Source organism: Peromyscus leucopus, chromosome 9 (assembly GCF_004664715.2).
Source record: "Peromyscus leucopus breed LL Stock chromosome 9, UCI_PerLeu_2.1, whole genome shotgun sequence".
Taxonomy (NCBI): domain Eukaryota; kingdom Metazoa; phylum Chordata; class Mammalia; order Rodentia; family Cricetidae; genus Peromyscus; species Peromyscus leucopus.
In genome coordinates, this window is record NC_051070.1 from 72,224,902 (window position 1) to 72,237,129 (window position 12,228).

General features: G+C 42.6%; 1 protein-coding gene across 1 annotated transcript in view; it reads left to right on the forward strand.

Moving 5' to 3' along the window:
* The window catches only part of Supt16h (SPT16 homolog, facilitates chromatin remodeling subunit), a 39,992-nt gene extending 27,806 nt beyond the window's left edge, over positions 1-12,186 (forward strand). The window contains exons 22-26 of the mRNA XM_028856100.2: positions 1,676-1,845; positions 7,928-8,057; positions 8,995-9,124; positions 9,639-9,716; positions 10,796-12,186. Coding sequence (XP_028711933.1) covers positions 1,676-1,845; positions 7,928-8,057; positions 8,995-9,124; positions 9,639-9,716; positions 10,796-10,941 — 654 coding nt within the window. The 3' untranslated portion in view covers positions 10,942-12,186. The remainder of the gene's footprint in view (positions 1-1,675; positions 1,846-7,927; positions 8,058-8,994; positions 9,125-9,638; positions 9,717-10,795) is intronic.
* Positions 12,187-12,228: the final 42 nt, after the last annotated feature.

Consider the following 12,228-nt stretch of genomic DNA (forward strand, 5'->3'; position numbering starts at 1 on the left):
ACTTTTACTTTCTCTTTAAAGACTTTATTTTTTTAAACTTTCTATTTCTTTATATAACTGTCTATGTTCCTTTTCCTCTCTCTTCCAAGCCTATGTACATTTTAGCAAAGGCTAAATCCACCACGCAGCTTAATGTGCCACTTGCAGAGGCCTCATTTCCGCCTTACTGCAGGTTAAGTGCACACGCCAGGAACCCGCCAGGAACTCAAACCGGCGGCTGCCGCTCATTTGAGAGAGAGAATTAGGAACTGTGGGGCGTTTACCGACGTCACTGTTCCTGGAGAACTTACCGAGGTCACCGCTCCGTGTGTTGAGTTCTGAATCCTCTTTATCACCACGCGAGGATTCTTCTCAGATCACACTTTATTGGAGCGCCTCTTGGTTAAGGGACTTTGTCTTTAGTATTTTTTTTTTTTTCATAACACCGGCCTTTATCCCTGTTCATTTGTCCTTTTTCTTTAGTCCCTCTTTTTTTTTTTTTCCCTTTTTTTCTTTAGCCCCACGTTCGGGCGCCACCCACTGTTCAGAGATTAAACCCACAGTCTGCTACTTGCTGAGGACATGCTGTACTGCTGAGTAACACCCACATCCTTCTTGCTTATTCTTAGTAACAGAATTGTTAGAAAGGGGAAGGATCCAGGGGCGGTGGTGCACACAGAGGCAGGCAAATGTCTGTGAGTTCCAGGACAGCCTGGTACAGAACAGGTCCAGGCCAGCCAGGGCTACATGAAGAAACCTTGTCTCAAAAACCAAAGCGGGTGGGAGAGCGGGGAGAAGGATTCCTTTTTTTTTTTTTTTCCATTTTTATTTTTTTTTTATGATATATATTTTTTATTTTACAATATCATTCAGTTCTACATATCAGCCATGGGTTCCCCTATTGTCCCCCCTCCCACGCCCTCCCCTTACCCCCAGCCCACCCTCCATTTCCACCTCCTCCAGGACAAGTCCTCCCCCAAGGACTGTGATCAACTTGGTAGACTCAGTCCAGGGAGGTCCAGTCCCTTCCTCCCAGACTAAGCCAAGTGTCCCTGCATAAGTTCCAGGTTTCAGACAGCCAACTCATGCAATGAGCACAGGACTTGGTCCCACTGCCTAGATGCCTCCCAAACTGATCAAGCCAATCAACTGTCTCACCTATTCAGAGGGCCTGATCCAGCTGGGAGCCCGAGAGGGATTCCTTTTGATCCTAATTATTCTGATTTTTATCTTGTGATGCCTAGCTCAGATTTAAAATTTATTAAGCAAATGATTCTTCTAAAGCCTCTGTAGTATTTAAAAAGTTTCTTTGAGGATTCCCTGAATTTATTCTCCTTGAGAGAAGCACTAGAAGTTCTTAGTATGTGCTTTTATCTTTAAAAACAACAAGCTGGGACGTGGTGGAGCAAGCCTTTAATCCTAGCAGGGAGGCAGAGGCAGGTGGATCTCTGAGTTCAAGGCCAGCCTGGTCTACAGAGGAAGATCCAGGAAAGGTGCAAAGCACAGAGAAACCCTGTCTCGAGAAAAATAAATAAATAAATAAATAAATAAATAAATAAATAAATAAATAAAATAAACAAAATAAACAAAATAAACAAAACAGTTTTCCTTTGTATGGTAATTTAGATCCTGAAATCATTTGAAAAATGCTTGGAGGGAAGTTGACATTATAATGATGCAACTCCTATTTTGACAGCCACCTTTTGTGGTGACATTGGATGAAGTAGAGCTGATCCATTTTGAGAGGGTCCAGTTTCACCTGAAGAATTTTGATATGGTGATTGTCTACAAGGATTACAGCAAGAAAGTCACAATGATCAATGCCATTCCTGTCGCCTCTCTAGACCCCATCAAGGAGTGGCTGAAGTAAGTAAACCTGCTGGCCACTTCCCATTTGCCCTGTGTTATAAAATGCTGTCTGTTACACCATGGTGTGTGCCTGTAATTCCAGCTACTCGGGTGCTTGAGACAGAAGAAATTGGGAGTCCACCTGAGCCCAGAAATTGGGAGTCCAGCCCAAGTAATGCATGAGAATCTTGTCTCTGGTGTGTGTGTGTGTGTGTGTGTGTATTAGGTGATACAGTATACACCCTCTCTTCTCTTTAATCGTCTTCATTCACCTAAACAGTTGACTTCTACTCTGATTTAATCTATACTTGTATGAATTTATGTGACTATAAATCTAGGAACCCCAGTTGAGAGAAAACATAACAATACTTTCTGAGACTGGCTCAGTTCTCTTATATGCTGCCTACAGTTGCATTGACATTTATGTATATCAGGTCCTTATCCGTTCTTATGCACCTGGGTTGGTTCCATAGCTTAGCTTCTGTGAACAGTAAACACTGTAAGCAGTAAACACTGATATGCAAATACCTCTGTGACATATCGGCTTGGAGTGCAAAGGTGGATTGGATTTCTAGTCTTTTGAGAAAGCTTCATATTGATGACCACAGAAATTGAATAAGTGTATAAGGATTCTCTTGTCTACTGTCATTTGTTTTTTTCTTGGTAACTTATATTCTGACTAACATGAAATAATCGTAGTTTTGATCTTTGTTTCTCTGATGGCCAGTGAAGCTTAACATTTTTTCATATTTTCATTAACAATTATATTTCTTGCCGGGCGGTGGTGGCGCACGCCTTTAATCCCAGCACTTGGGAGGCAGAGCCAGGCAGATCTCTGTGAGTTCGAGGCCAGCCTGGGCTACCAAGTGAGTCCTAGGAAAGGCGCAAAGCTACACAGAGAAACCCTGTCTCGAAAAAACCAAAAAAAAAAAAAAAAACAATTATATTTCTTTTATGAATCTGTGTGCCTGTGTGTATGGATCTGTACTATATGTCTGCATGAACCCATGGAAGCCAGAAGAAAAGTAGATGTTGGAAACTGAACCAGGGTCCTCTACAAGAGCATTAAGCACTTTTAACCCCTGAACCATCCCTCCGGCCCCATATGTTCTACATTTATTTATTTGTTGGCCGGGGCATGCAGCATCATGCCACAACCCACATGTGGAGTCGGTTCTTTCTTCTACCATGTGGTTCAAGGGATGAAACTCAGGTCATCGGGTTAGCAGGTGCCCTTACCTGATGAGTCTTTTCACTGAGATTTTGTTGTTCTTCTCTTTTTTTTGGGGTGGGGGGGGGTTCGAGACAGGGTTTCTCTATGTAGCTTTGCGCCTTTCCTGGATCTCGCTCTGTAGACCAGGCTGGCCTTGAACTCACAAAGATCCACCTGCCTCTGCCTCCCGAGTGCTGGGATTAAAGGCATGTGCCACCACCGCCTGGCTTTTGTTGTTCTTCTCTTAAGACAGAGTCTCATGAAAGCAAGACTGACCTCAACTCAGTATGTACCACTAAGGATAACCTTGAACTTCTTCTATCCGGCCCCGACCTCCTGAGTGCTAGGATTGCTGGTTGTGTGCCCCCACACAGTTTATGCGGTTTTAGAGATCAGACCTAGGGCTCTGCATGTTAGGCAGCACTCTGCCAACTGAGCTACATCCCCAGGCTCCTGTCTATTCATTAACCTATTTATTGTTGGTTTGTTTTGATTTCTTGTTAGGTTTTGAGTTCTTAGTATTTTTTTATTTTTATATATAGATGTTTTGCCTACATGTATGTCTGTGCATTACTTGCATGCCTGGTGCTCATGGAGACCAGAAGAAGTTCCAAGTTCCCTTGGAACTGGAGTTATATATGGTTTTAAGCACCCATGTGCTTCTAGAAAAACAACCTTTGGCGGGGCGGTGGTGGTGCACGCCTTTAATTCCAGCACTTGGGAGGCAGAGCCAGGTGGATCTCTGTGAGTTCGAGGCCAACGTGGGCTACCAAGTGAATTCCAGGAAAGGCGCAAAGCTACACAGAGAAACCCTGTCTTGAAAAACCAAAAAAGAAAAGAAAAACAACCTTTGTCTTTATTCTAGACATTACTCCTCTGTCAGATAATTGGCAAAGATTTTCCTCCCATTCTGTAGGCTGTCTTCACTCAATTAACTTTTGCTGTATGGCTTTTTAATTTTATGAAGTCCTATTTGTCTTTTGTTTGTTTTTCAATACAGGGTTTCTCCTAGCTATCTGGAACTCACTCTGTAGACCAAGGTGGCCCCGAACTCCCAGAGATCCACTGCCCAGCCCATTTGTTATTTGTTGTTGTTGTTGTTGAGGGGGTGCAAGTGTGTGTTCAGTGTGAGATAAGGATCTAGTTCCATTCTTTTACAAGTGAATATTCTTATTATAATACCTTTTTGTTAACTAATGAGGCTAACTTCTCTGATGTGTATTTTTGCCATCTTTGTCAAAAATCATGTGACTATCACTATGTCAAGATCTTCTGTTCTGTTCCTTTGATCTGTGGTCTGTTTTGTGTAAGTACAATGCTATTGTTACTGTGGCTGTAATACAACTTGAAATCAAGAATGATAGTATGTACACTTTACTTTCTTGCTTAAGATTGCTTTTGGTATCTGAGTTCACATGTGCTTCCAATTTTAAGGATTTTTTTTTTCCATTTGATTGTTTTACATTTTTGTGAAGAATGCATTGGAATTTTGATTGGGATTATATTGAATCTATAGATTGCTTTTGGTAAGATAGCCATTTTCACACTATTAGTTTTTCCACTCCATTAGCATGGAAGATCTTGTGTTATAGAGGTCTTTTACACCTTGGGTTTATTCCAAGGCTTTGACATGTGGATGGGGGTATTGGTTTGGGTTTTTGTTTTGTTTCTGTTTTTTCGTTTTGAGACATGGTTTCTATGTATGGCCCTAGCTGTCCTGGAACTCACTCTATTGACCAGGCTGGCCTCAGACTCACAGATACACCCCTGCCTCTGCCTCCCTAGTGCTGGGATTAAATATGAGTGCCACCACTGTCCGGCTTAATTGATTTTATACTGTTTGGTGTTTTCTTATTCCCATCTCACTTAATATTATCGTAGTGTGTTTTCTTATCTGTGACTTCAAGGATGTGGTTTTTTTTGTTTTGTTTTGTTTTGTTTTCTTCAGTTTGAAGGATTCCTTCTGGTATCCAATTTCAGTTTGGTTTTCTTCAGTGTTTCTCTGTATGGACTTCCTCTTTCATAGCTTATATTATCTTTTTTTTTTAATTTAATTTTATTTTCTGTGCATTGGTGTGAAGGTGTCAGATTCCCCTGGAACAGGAGTTATAGACAATTGTGAGCTGCCATGTGGGTGCTGGGAATTGAACCCAGGACCTCTGGAAGAGCAGCCAGTGCTCTTAACCGCTGAGCTATCTCTCTTGTCCCATGGGCTTATATTTACATAGATTATATTCTCTTTTGCCCCATGGCTTATATTTTCATAGCTTATATTCTCTTATTTCTTTCAGCAATAGTGTTCTTTTGGAATTTGTTTAGTTTAAGTGGTCTTTGCTTTCTGAGTTCTTTTTCTGAAATTTCATCTAATCCACTCACTGCAGACCATATGGGTTGATGATTTGGGGAGAAGTGATGTCACCTGCTTTTCTATTACTGCTCCTTGGTTGGATTTGATTCCCTCCCCCACCCACTACCTTATTGTTTCAGGTTGCAGTCTTGTTTTCCCCAGCTAGACTAATAGCCAAGTCACCAGGCACAACCTTTAGTCTTACCTTGCTATTAAAATATTGTCTACAAAATTAATCACTATCAAAGGGTAATCTATAATGAAAGTACATTAATGCCAGATAAGAAATTAATTATGCTTTTAAGTGTCAAACACTAGGAAGTGAAGGATTACTTATAGTAGTGCTGTATATACCGAATATGTTAGTTTCTTTGGGTGTGAATGGAAAGAAGAAAAACCATCTCAGTGACACTAGTGACTCGTACTGTGTCCACAGAACAAGAGGGCAGTGTATCTAGCAAAGGGAATTGGGGGCGGGGGCGGTCAGGGAGGCTGAAGTCATGCAGTCAATGACATGAACCATTCCCAGCTCTTGGCCAGCAGAGGACAACAGAGAAAGAATACTGGGGTGGAGACAACATGGTGGTATTGAGTATGAAAGCGATCTAGTGTTGCTTGATTTCCTGAGTTGCCTTGAGTTGCCCCAGTTAGAACTGAAGCAGATCTGAGACAAAACCTTGTTTGTGTTCATCTCCCAAAGAACTGGACTGCGCTCTTGCTGCTTTCTTCCATTGTCTAGAAACTGTTCTTCCCTGTGGCTTTCTAGTTGTTCCATATGGAAAGGACTGTACTCCATGCTTATCTTACTACTAAAAGAAAAGGGGAGTCTAGAGAGATGGTTTAGCAGATATGAGCTCTTGCAGAGGACCCAGGTTAATTAATTAAATTGGCTAATTAATTTTTAAAAAATTAAATTTATATAAATTAAAATTTATAAGCCGGGTGGTGGTGCATGCCTTTAATACCAGCACTTGGGAGGCAGAGGCAAGTGGATCTCTGTGAGTTCGAGGCCAGCCTCGTCTTACAGAGCGAGATCCAGAACAGGCACCAAAGCTACACAGAGAAACCCTGTCTCAAAAAAAAGCAAAAAAAAAAAAAATTATATAATTGAATTTATAAAATTATTCCTCACAGAGTTCCATAGTGTTTAGAATAGAAATTTTAGAAAATTTAGAATTTTATTTTAGAAAATTTAGAAATTATTAAATTTATGAGCTCTTGCAGAGGACCTAGGTTAATTATTAAGATTTAGAAAGTAGAAATTTTAGTGTAGCTAACATTGCTTAAAGCAGATTCTGTTAGTAGGTCTCAGACATTTATTTTTATCCTCACTGTAGTCACTTTCTATATCCTTTTTAAGATTTATTTTATTTTTTTAAATTTCTACTTTATGTGTATTGGTGTTTTGCCTTCATGTATATCTGTGTGAGGGTGTCAGGTCTCCTAGAACATGGAGTTGTGAACCACCATGTGGGAATTGAATTCAGGACCTCTGAAAGAGCAGTCAGTGCTCTTAACCACTGAGCCACCTCTCCAACCCCTTAAGATTAATTTTATGAATATAATGCTTTACTTGCATGAATGTGTATATGCACTCCATGTGTACCTGGTACGCGTGGAATTTAAAAAGGGAATCGGATCCCCTGGAGCTGGAATTGTAGGTGGTTGTGAGCCACCAAGTGGATGATGAGAACTGAACATGGGCCGGGCGGTGGTGGCGCACGCCTTTAATCCCAGCACTCGGGAGGCAGAGCCAGAACTCATCCCTGTGAGTTCGAGGCCAGCCTGGTCTCCAAAGCAAGTTCTAGGAAAGGCACAAAGCTACACAGAGAAATCCTGTCTCGAAAAAAAAAATAAATAAAAAAAATAAATAAATAAAAATAAAACTGACTTTTGGGGTTGGGGATTTAGCTCAGCAGTAGAGCGCTTGCCTAGCAAGCACAAGGGTCCGGGTTCGGTCCTCAGCTCCAAAAAAAGAAAAAGAAAAAAGAACTGAACACGGGTCCTCTGCAGTTCGTAACCGCTGGGCGATCTCTCTAGGCCTGCTTTTCTCCTCTCAGTCATCACTCTAACGTTACAGTCCACAACACAAGTTAGTACAAAGTCATGTAAGCACCTTAGAAATTGAAAACATTTTACATACTTAGAAAGATATGCCCATCTTCAGAGAGTGCCTTTGTCAAATGAAAACACATAGGAAAACAGGGATGTTGTGGGGAAGGGCCAGGGGAAACTACCCTTGTTTCTTCATTACGGGTGAATGAATGAAGTTAAGGTGGCATCAGCAAGGGGTAGGGAAGCCTGGGTGAGTCATACAAAGACAGGTGAGGAACAGAATCACTGGGGAAAAGGAATAACTCAGAATTGTTTGGAGGAACGAAGCTTGTATGGGTTGGAATGCTTTTCTGCCATGAGGGTCAGTGCTCTGGGAATTCAAATAATAGCCATTTGAGGCATGCCCAGTGAAAGCTAATAGTCATGATGACAGTTGACATTGTCAGAAAGTACAGTTTGATTCTGATTTTGTAATGTCGTTTTAGTTCCTGTGACCTAAAGTACACAGAAGGAGTACAGTCCCTCAACTGGACTAAAATCATGAAGACCATTGTTGATGACCCTGAGGGCTTCTTCGAACAAGGTGGCTGGTCTTTCCTGGAACCTGAGGGTGAGGTGCGTGAGTGTGGGGTTTCCTGTTTTATTTCTGTATGTGGTGTTGCCTGAGGTCAGCTAGGCACTTAAGAGAATGACATTGAGAACCAGCAGAGAGAAGCTCAAGTCATAACTCGGTATTAGTGTTTCCTTAGGACAGTTTCACAGGTAAATGATAAATTCACTAGGTATTGGTAGTCATTGCCCACATTTCTTTGAATTTATAAAATTATTCCTCACAGAGTTCCTAGTGTTTGGAGGAGATGGGATTAAAATAAAATAAAAAGTATTTTAAAAAATAGTCCTCCCGAGGCTGAAGAGAAGTTAAGAGCACTGCCTGCTCCTCCAGAGGACCCAAGTTAAATTTCTAGCAACCACATGGCAGGCAGTCCATGACCATCTAACTCCAATTCCAGGAGATTCGAAGCCACAGCACTGCCACACCGAGTTTATAGCCATACATGCTTGCCAAATTCCTATACACGAAAAATATAAAGAAATGAATCTTTAAAAAATAAATAAATAGTCACTAGATGTGGTGATGCACACCTTTAATTTCTGCACTCAGAAGGCAGAGGTAAGCAGGTAGGTCTCTGTGAGTTCAAGACCAGCCTAGTCTATATAGCGAGTGCCAGATGAGGACTACACAGTGAGACCCTGTCTCAAAAAAATTTTTTAATTAAAAACTTGTTTTGAATAGAGCCCTCCTTGGCATAGTGCATTAATAGAAAGTGTGTTCTGTCATTAATTTCCACAGATGAATTGGCTCTTTCAGAGTCTAATAAGTGTACCTTAGTGAATAATTTTAAGACAAGTCCTTTATCTCTCTTGGTCATTTGACTTATGTTTTGTTTTTATATATGAAATGCTAATGTACTAAGTACATTCAATTAATTTGTTAATAAGGCAAATATGATAAAAGTAGTAAATGGGTCTTATTCTCTCTGTACTTCACCAGGGAAGTGATGCTGAGGAAGGAGACTCTGAGTCTGAGATTGAGGATGAGACTTTTAATCCTTCTGAGGATGACTATGAAGAGGAAGAAGAGGACAGTGACGAAGATTATTCATCAGAAGCAGAAGAATCAGGTTAGAGAGTATTTGTTGGACTAGAGAAACGGCTCAGTGTGTGTAACAGCACTTGCTGTACAGATCCTGAGCTCGGGTCCCTGCATGTCCATAGGAAACCAGCCACCAACTCCCTTGTGATAGCACCAGGGAATGATGGGGGGCGGGGGGCGCAAGAGAACCATGGGGACTTGTAGGCCACCAGCCTAGCAGAAAACAAACAGGAGCTTCAGGCTCACTGAGAGGCCCTGTTGGAAGGAAATAAGGTAAAGAAGAGGGCATTAAACACCCTCCTCTGTCCATGCACAGGCCAATGCACCTGCACACATGGAAAATAACATTTTAAAGGAGAAAACACCCCAGGCTCACGCCTTAAATCCCGGCACTTGGGAGGCAGAGGCAGGCGGATCTCTGAGTTCAAGGCCAGCCTGGTCTACAGAATGAGAGCCAGGACAGGAACCAAAACTACACAGAGAAACCCTGTCTTGAAATGTTGTATTTCTACATGATTAATGTGCAATCAATATTTTTCCAGACTATTCCAAGGAATCTCTGGGCAGTGAAGAAGAAAGTGGGAAGGACTGGGATGAGCTAGAAGAAGAAGCTCGAAAAGGTTATTTTAAGATTTGTTGTTTGGGGTGACTTATTCATGTAATTTATGTGCACATATCTAGCACTATTCTTTGTCCTTAGGTGTTGATGTGAGGAGCCAGTGAGAACTGGAAAAGAACTCTGAAATTGTTGGGTGGGGGTTGGGGTGGTGCCTCAGCTGGTCAAGTGATGATCGCCACTCAGGTGAAGAACTTGAGTCTGGGCTCCTAGAGCCTCTACATAAACCGGACACAGCAGTATGCGCCTGTGATCCCAGTGCTGGGCGGCAAAGATTGAGGATCCTTGGGGGCTAAGGGCTGACCCGCCTACCCCATTAGTGGACTCTCAAGTTCAGTCCCGGACCCTGTCTCATAAGACGGAGAGCGGTTGAGGAAGACAGCCAATTTCAACCTCCGCCCTGTGTGCTCCCCCAAACACACAGACACACAAAATACATAAATATATATGAAACAAAATCTAAGCCAAGGGTAGAATGTGACCAGAGGGGGAGGTAAGATCTAGAATGTGTCCATAGGCTCCAGGTGGACTTGATTCCATCCCTTCCATCTTTTCAGTGTGCACAGGAGTGTGATTCCCCATAGTCAGAACGTTACAGTTAGGAATATTGTATGGTTGGTATTACTACTCTGAGGCCAAGCCCAAATAGAAATTATTAAAAATTAAAATGAGCCGGGCGGTGGTGGAGCACGCCTTTAATCCCAGCACTCGGGAGGCAGAGGCAGGCGGATCTCTGTGAGTTCAAAGCCAGCCTGGTCTCCAAAGCGAGTTCCAGGAAAGGCGCAAAGCTACACAGAGAAACCCTGTCTCAAAAAACCAATAATAATAATAATAATAATAATAATAATAATAATGAACGTGTTAGCTGCTGTACCCCTAAACATTGTGGTAAGTGCTTTGGGCAGGTAGCCTTTTAATTCTCCTTGTAAATAAACTCTTTGGGAGGAAAGATTGAGCACTTGTCTAGGTCACACAACTAGTAACTGACTAAATGAAGATTAACACTCAAATTGACATACTGACTCATGCTATCCATTAATAGTACGTATGTTAAGCTAACGAATCACTCTGCCTTCTGCTTAGCGGACCGTGAAAGCCGTTATGAGGAAGAAGAAGAACAGAGTCGAAGTATGAGCCGGAAGAGGAAGGCATCTGTACATAGTTCAGGCCGTGGCTCAAACCGTGGTTCCAGACACAGCTCTGCACCCCCCAAGAAAAAGAGAAAGTAATATGAACCTTGGTCCTATGCTCCATTCTCTCTGCAGACAACTCCTAAAAATCCGACATGACTTAGAAACTGTTTCTCCTTTTGATTTTGTTGACGTTTTGCCGTATGTGTTTATGGGTTTAGGGGCCATTTGTGTGGACCAAGCTACTCGGGGAATTCCAGGCCCACCAGGACACGTGCCAGTGGCCCCGTTCAGATGGCTGGCAAGGGAGGCGATGTGGAAGGGCAGGAGGCTCCTCCCACTCTTGATACCGTTTGTTTTCTTCTGACAACCTATCTTTGCTGTTTCAAAGCTGCATTACCAAGACAGTGGTATAAGCTGACCACTAACTATTTCTACTATGGTTCTTTTTCCTTTGCATTTTTATTTTTCATGGCTTTTTGAGACAGTCTTGCTATGTAGCCATGGCTAACCTTGAAGTTTCAGTAAACCAGGCTGGCCTCAGACTTGTAATCCTCTGGCTCTGCCTCCCAAGTGCTGGGTGGGATTCCAGCCCCGAGCCACCATACTTAGCTGAAGCATGGTTCTGGCCCCGCAGGTTCAGTCCTCCTTCCGTCCCTTAAGCTCCAGATCTGAAGTTCTCGAGAAAGGCTCTTGGCCTTTGCTAGCGACCGTGGTACACACGGCTGAGCTAACGGCAGAGTGGCTGACGGCTCGACTTAAGTCCCTGGTTTCTTGCCTCGTGCACATTTGGGGCGTTTCTGCTGCCTCGGAAGACGTAAGCACTGGCACTCACTCCATGGCTGGGTTTTTCTCCTTTCAAGTCCACTTGTGGTACAGTGCTAGAAGGCAGAGTCACCACTGTCTCTTCTGAGACATCTAAGGAAGAATGGCCATGCCGTATACTCTGCAGGTGAAATCTAGAGGGAGGCTCAAAGGACTCTACACAGATCTGAAAGACAGTAAGGCATGTTGGCCTGACGTATCTTGACAAGAAGAGAAGCTGGAAGGAGGCACACCCACAAGGCTGGACTCTGCTGCTCCTGCCTTTACTTTCTCTGCGGCACCCTGTGTTGGTCACTTCTGATGATCAGCTGAAGTACTGGGGACATTCTCTTGCTGCCCTCCCTGCAGGCTCTGCATCCACCTGTCCCACTTCGCCTCCTCTACTGTGACTAAGAGAAGGGGCTTCTCAGATTTTATGTTTGTTTGTTTTCTCTCCTTAGCAGTAGGACTTGATATTTTGAATTTTGGAAGAACTAAAAGATAAATAAACTGGGATTTTTTTGTTTTGTTTTTTGTAAATTTGTCTTTTATGGCCATTTCTTTGCAGTTCCTGAAATGAAG